This window comes from Triticum dicoccoides, chromosome 2A (assembly GCF_002162155.2).
Source record: "Triticum dicoccoides isolate Atlit2015 ecotype Zavitan chromosome 2A, WEW_v2.0, whole genome shotgun sequence".
NCBI lineage: Eukaryota > Viridiplantae > Streptophyta > Magnoliopsida > Poales > Poaceae > Triticum > Triticum dicoccoides.
The window spans coordinates 37687043-37693143 of record NC_041382.1 but is presented as its reverse complement, the minus strand read 5'-3'; the positions used below and the strand labels follow the sequence as shown (position 1 = coordinate 37693143).

General features: G+C 43.6%; 2 protein-coding genes across 2 annotated transcripts; both read left to right on the top strand.

The window, feature by feature from the left end:
• The first annotated feature begins 2671 nt into the window (after window positions 1-2671).
• LOC119353015 (ribulose bisphosphate carboxylase small chain PW9, chloroplastic-like) lies at window positions 2672-4081 on the top strand. Its single transcript, XM_037619593.1, has 2 exons — window positions 2672-2878; window positions 3499-4081. The coding sequence occupies exons 1-2, from the start codon at window positions 2732-2734 to the stop codon at window positions 3877-3879; spliced, it is 528 nt and encodes a 175-aa protein (XP_037475490.1). The 5' UTR covers window positions 2672-2731; the 3' UTR covers window positions 3880-4081.
• Window positions 4082-4120: 39 nt separating this feature from the next.
• LOC119353019 (ribulose bisphosphate carboxylase small chain PW9, chloroplastic-like) lies at window positions 4121-5277 on the top strand. Its single transcript, XM_037619597.1, has 2 exons — window positions 4121-4179; window positions 4740-5277. The coding sequence occupies exons 1-2, from the start codon at window positions 4174-4176 to the stop codon at window positions 5118-5120; spliced, it is 387 nt and encodes a 128-aa protein (XP_037475494.1). The 5' UTR covers window positions 4121-4173; the 3' UTR covers window positions 5121-5277.
• Window positions 5278-6101: the final 824 nt, after the last annotated feature.

The following is a 6101-nucleotide window of genomic DNA, read 5'->3' as shown; positions in this document are numbered from 1 at the left end:
CCGACTGGCTGTCCACGCCCCTATTAGGAAAGTGTGCAGTGATATTTCCGTTCCCTTGGATTATTCATTATTTTAGGGAAACTAGCCCCCACCTGGATTTAGTGGGAGATTATATATTGATCACAGGGTGGGCCTGCATGCCATGGCACCCATGTTTTTTCATTTCAGTACCTACCAAAATTACTAAGTTCCAGTAATGTCAGTTTGCATTTTGACCAAAAGACCAAAATATTCACTCGAAAGTTTAAAAAAATGAAAAAATGTTGAAAAATATTTGAATTCATGTGTACAATTGAAATGACTGATATATTTTGGCCGAAAGGTAAATATTTCGCTGTCTACTGAAATTTGATGAAATTCAAAGATATATCATTAAAAGTCAAAAGCATGATGCCACCACAACTAGCCCTTCTACGAATGCGCGTATCAGGTGGGGTGGGCCCAACACATTTAATTCCATGGCATTGGGCTGCTATACCATATGGGGCCACCATTCTCAATTAAAAAAACATGTAAAAAATTGGAAAGGAATATAGCACGCGGTCGGAACCTGACTTATTCTGCGGAGCGCTTCACCCACCCAACGCGCGCATGCGAATGAGTATTTTCAGATTGTGAGACCTATATGAAGAAGTTTTACTAAATTAGAAAAAAATGATGATATCACATCGTATAGGAAAATGCCACATCTAACACCATGGTGGAGCCATACCAACACTTTAAATGAAGAAATAATTACCGTCTCATATAATGAAACATAAGAGTATGGATGACTTCCCTTCATGAATTTTAGTGTTGGCGTGGTTTAGTTTCGCGCCAAAGAATTTGTTCATAACAAATTCAGTGACCTTAGATTTGGATGATCAATGGTGATCCTATATAACGTTTTGGGGTCTTTCCGTGGCGAGATAAATACACTAGCAGTCATTGAAATTGAGGCCCAAGCAAACTACGGTCACTGAACCTCAAAATACACTCAATACAGTCATTGAATATGAGTTACGATGATTATATGGTCACTGGCTCACCATAGAGCTTCGTATTTTGCCCAGTTGACATGTCAAAGAGTCTATGGGGCAGTTAGGGCTCCATCAGCGCTGAGTTGTTTCCCTGCTCTATAGGTCCCACCTATCATGGAGTATAAGAGAAAAATGAAGGGATGTAAATTAATGCGGGCTTCGAACCTGAGAATCATGGTTGTATGCCTCACGCGCTAGCCGAGGCTTCATCTTTAATAATTACAGCACCTACGGCACAATCCGAGACTGGATGGAGTCCTACTCGTGCATGAGCCACTCTTGATCACCTGTCGGATCGTCCCCTCGGAGAACCTGTCGGATCGACGACTGGCAGGATCATAAGGTGAAGGGCGGGAGCTAGGGGCCATGGTGGCAAGGCGATGAGGTTCTCCGAGGGGATGATCCGACAGGTGATCAAGAGTGGCTCATGCACGAGTAGGACTCCATGCAGTCTCGGATTGTGCCGTAGGTGCTGTAATTATTAAAGATGAAGCCTCGGCTAGCGTGTGATGCATTCGCCTTCATAGACAATGTGCGCAGTAGGAGTAGAGGCGCGGCTGGGGACGCACGACCTAGTGGGTACTCCGTACATGCGCGTATGCTTTCCATCGGTGCTAGCTCTAAGGCCGAGGCCACGGTCACCTTGGTCTCCGGCCAGTCATCGAGCAATGACGACGAAGAGGTGCTGCAAGAGATGGCGTATGGCACTGTTGTGGGCAAGCTTGGACGTACCACGACGAACCAACGTCGTCGCAGATGGCGCACGCCACCATGCAGCCGAGCGTGTGCGGATGCATGTGTTGCGTACTCCCTCCGTTATTTTTAGTCTGCATATAGTATTTGGTCAAAATCAAACTTTGTAAAGTTTAACCAATTTTGTTGAAAAAAATATCAACATCTACAATACTAAAAGTTATATTATACTCCATCCGTTCCAAAATATAGTGCTTCCTTTATTCCCGTGTTTCAACTTTGACTATAAATTTAACCAATAAGACCGACTGCGGTGGGAGCAAGAATTATATCAGTGAATTCGTATTCAAAAGAGGTTTTCAATTATATAATTTTTTCTCTCGTCGCAGTCGGTGTCGTTGGTTAAATTTATGGTCAAAGTTAGACCTCGGAAAACGCGGGCGTACTATATTTTAAAATAAAGAAAGTATAAAACTTAATTTCATGATGCATCTAACAGTATTGATTTCATATTATGAATCGTTATATTTCTTTTATAAACTTAATCAAAGTTGACAAAGTTTAACTTTGACCACATCTTATATGCAGACTAGAAAAAAAACCCGGAGGAAATACGGGCATTCTACGGCTGAGTGTGTGCAGTGACTGTAGTGTGCCACCTTCTCCGTGTATGCAGACTAGAAAAAAAATAGGAAGCACACTACAACTCGTATTCAATGACCGTATTAAACTTATTTTGAAGTACATTGACTGTAGTGTGCTTCGGCCTCAACTTCAATGACCGCAGGTATATTTATCTCTTCCGTGGCATTCATTTTGATTTTCCAACCCTCTTCCGCTGATCCAGAGGGATAAGGCACCTTGCAGCAAGCAAACGACGACCACCCCTTCGAAATCTCGTTTGAAAGGAGCGGCGCTGCGCATACGCTGATATATACTGGAGCGGCATGAGGAGGGCTCAAGTCAAGTGTGGCCAAGCTTGCTATCGCCTCCCCACCTAGCAATTCACGTACTCCGCCATGGCCCCCGCCGTGATGGCTTCTTCCGCCACCACCGTCGCGCCCTTCCAGGGGCTCAAGTCGACCGCCGGCCTCCCCGTCAGCCGCCGCTCCTGCAGCGCCGGCCTCAGCAGCGTCAGCAATGGCGGAAGGATCAGATGCATGCAGGTATGAAAGCTAAATATCATTTTTGCAAAAGATGGTGCAGTCAAGGCACATCATTGTATTTGTAGGTGTAACGATTTTGTTCGTCTGGAATGTGGCTTTGAATTAAAACTGTATTCATTTTGTTAGACTATGTTAAATAAATAACATAACAAAAATGGCAGTGTGCATCGCTTGATGCACAGGCTGGGTTATCCTCCTTTTCAATTTACTTTTTGGCAAAGAATGGCGGACACTAAGCTGTCATGAATGTTCTTGTCGGCACAATTGATTAATTTATCGGGTATTTCCACTTGGCATAGGCAACGCTATCCTTAGGACGTGCAACCCACATACCAGGCCAAAGTAAACCTCACAATGTAGTCCGTAAGCAGATTCACATGTGTAGGCATATTTAACTCATAAACTTTGTGAATGAAAATCATTTTTATTGCAATGTGTACTAGATAATATCATTTTAATGCCCATCCACTACCCATAAGCAAGAGCTGCCCTTGAGCTTTCTTGCTTGTGGAGACCCCCCACAATGTATGGGCAGACCATCAGGAGTAATTTTTTCCTTATGGGTAGGTCTTTCTTAAAGCACTAAGTGTTGATCAATTGTGTTCATTCCATCTATTCAGGTGTGGCCAATTGAGGGCATCAAGAAGTTCGAGACCCTGTCTTACTTACCACCCCTCTCCACGGAGGCCCTCCTGAAGCAGGTCGACTACTTGATCCGCTCCAAGTGGGTGCCCTGCCTCGAGTTCAGCAAGGTTGGCTTCGTCTTCCGTGAGCACAACAGCTCCCCCGGGTATTATGACGGTCGATACTGGACAATGTGGAAGCTGCCTATGTTCGGGTGCACCGACGCCACACAGGTGCTCAACGAGGTGGAGGAGGTCAAGAAGGAGTACCCTGATGCGTATGTCCGCGTCATCGGCTTCGACAACATGCGCCAGGTGCAATGCGTCAGCTTCATTGCCTTCAGGCCACCAGGCTGCGAGGAATCCGGCAAGGCCTAAAGTGCAAGTTGAAGTAACCGATATACATGTCATGTTAGTCACATTTGTCGGCGGCTCTGCTTTCTCAGTTTTACTTCTCGTTCTACTCATATGTGAATATATGAGCATATGTATGTAAGCACTTACCAATGTAGGTCGAGGAGGATGCATATGAGAATTATAGCACCGGCTATACATATACATATATATTATATGCAATCAACGGATTAGTGTCTTGCCATCAATCGATGGAATGGTTACTTTCCTTGCAGCACCGGCCTCAGCAGCGTCAGCAATGGCGGAAGGATCAGATGCATGCAGGTATGAACACTAATTATTATTTTTGCGAAGGATGGAGCGGTCAAGGCACATCATCGTACTTGTAGGTGTAACAATTTTGTCCATCTCGAAAATGGCTTTGGTTTAAAATCGTACTTGTTAAGTTACACTCTGTTGAATAACATAATAAAAATGACAGTGTGCATCGCTTTATGCAAAGGCTGGGATTACGGACACTAAGCTGTCAGATTAATTTATCGGGTATTTCCACTGCACATAGGCAAAGCTATCCTTAGGACGTGTAACCCACATACCAGGCCAAACTAAACCTCACAATGTAGTCCGTAAGCAGGTTCACATGTGTAGGAATATTTAACTCATAAACTTTGTGAATGGAAAACGTTTTTATTGCAATGTGTACTGGATAATATCATTTTTAATGCCCGTACACTACCCATAAGCAAGAGCTGCCCTTGAGCTTTCTTGCTTGTGGAGACCCCCCACAATGTATGGACAGACCATCAGGAGTAATTTTTGCCTTATGGCTAAGTCTTTCTAAAAGCACTAAGTGTTGATCAATTGTGTTCATTCCATCTATTCAGGTGTGGCCAATTGAGGGCATCAAGAAGTTCGAGACCCTATCTTACTTGCCACCCCTCTCCACGGAGGCCCTCTTGAAGCAGGTCGACTACTTGATCCGCTCCAAGTGGGTGCCCTGCCTCGAGTTCAGCAAGGTTGGCTTCGTCTTCCGTGAGCACAACAGCTCCCCCGGGTACTACGACGGTCGATACTGGACAATGTGGAAGCTGCCTATGTTCGGGTGCACCGACGCCACACAGGTGCTCAACGAGGTGGAGGAGGTCAAGAAGGAGTACCCTGATGCCTATGTCCGAGTCATCGGCTTCGACAACATGCGCCAGGTGCAATGCGTCAGCTTCATTGCCTTCAGGCCACCAGGCTGCGAGGAATCCGGCAAGGCCTAAAGTGCAAGTTGAAGTAACCGATATACATGTCATGTTAGTCACATTTGTCGGCGGCTCTGCTTTCTCAGTTTTACTTCTCGTTCTACTCATATGTGAATATATGAGCATATGTATGTAAGCACTTACCAATGTAGGTCAAGGAGGATGCATATGAGAATTATAGCACCGGCTATACATATACATATATATTATATGCAATCAACGGATTAGTGTCTTGCCATCAATTGATGGAAATGTTACTTTCTTTGCAGCCGGAAATACCTATGTCTTGCATTGTTTTCTTCTCATGCATTTTTTGCTCAATCATATGTTGTGTATTGTCTAATACGGAAATTGTTATGGAATACCAAAGTACTTCAAAAAATACTGTGGAGAAACACATAAAAGATGGTGAGACCCCCTTGAAAACTAATGGCAAAACAATCGGGAATTGACGAGAAACAGATAATAAAAAAACAAAAAACAAATAAAAAACGAGAAGAAAGGACAAACAAAGGTGGCATAACAAGACAAGGACAAACCTACCATAATGCACTTGTCATGGGAGCCATATTCCTGCATCGATTCATCAAAGACATGTCACTTTTTCTAACCATTTTACACGGCAATTAGATACTGTTTTTTTGCAGTATTACAGAAATTCCAATAAACCAAAGAACGTGTTGAGGGCACAAATATGTGCAAATTACATATCCAATTGATGAGCCCCAAGATACCTTGTACTAGTAATATTTTGGCCTTCTATGATGAATTATCTGCGATGTTTGGTGTTCGTGTCATAAACATCGGTCCTTCCATGGCGAAACTACCAATTTTGTCTTAAAACCTGCCTAAGAGGCAGAAACCCTATATGTCTCGTGAGAAAATCCATATTCAGACATAACATTACGAAACAATTAGTTGCAAACAACAGTAGCCCATTACATTGTGGAGGTACACGCATGCCAGGCTAAAATTATATTAACTTGAATTATTTTTTGG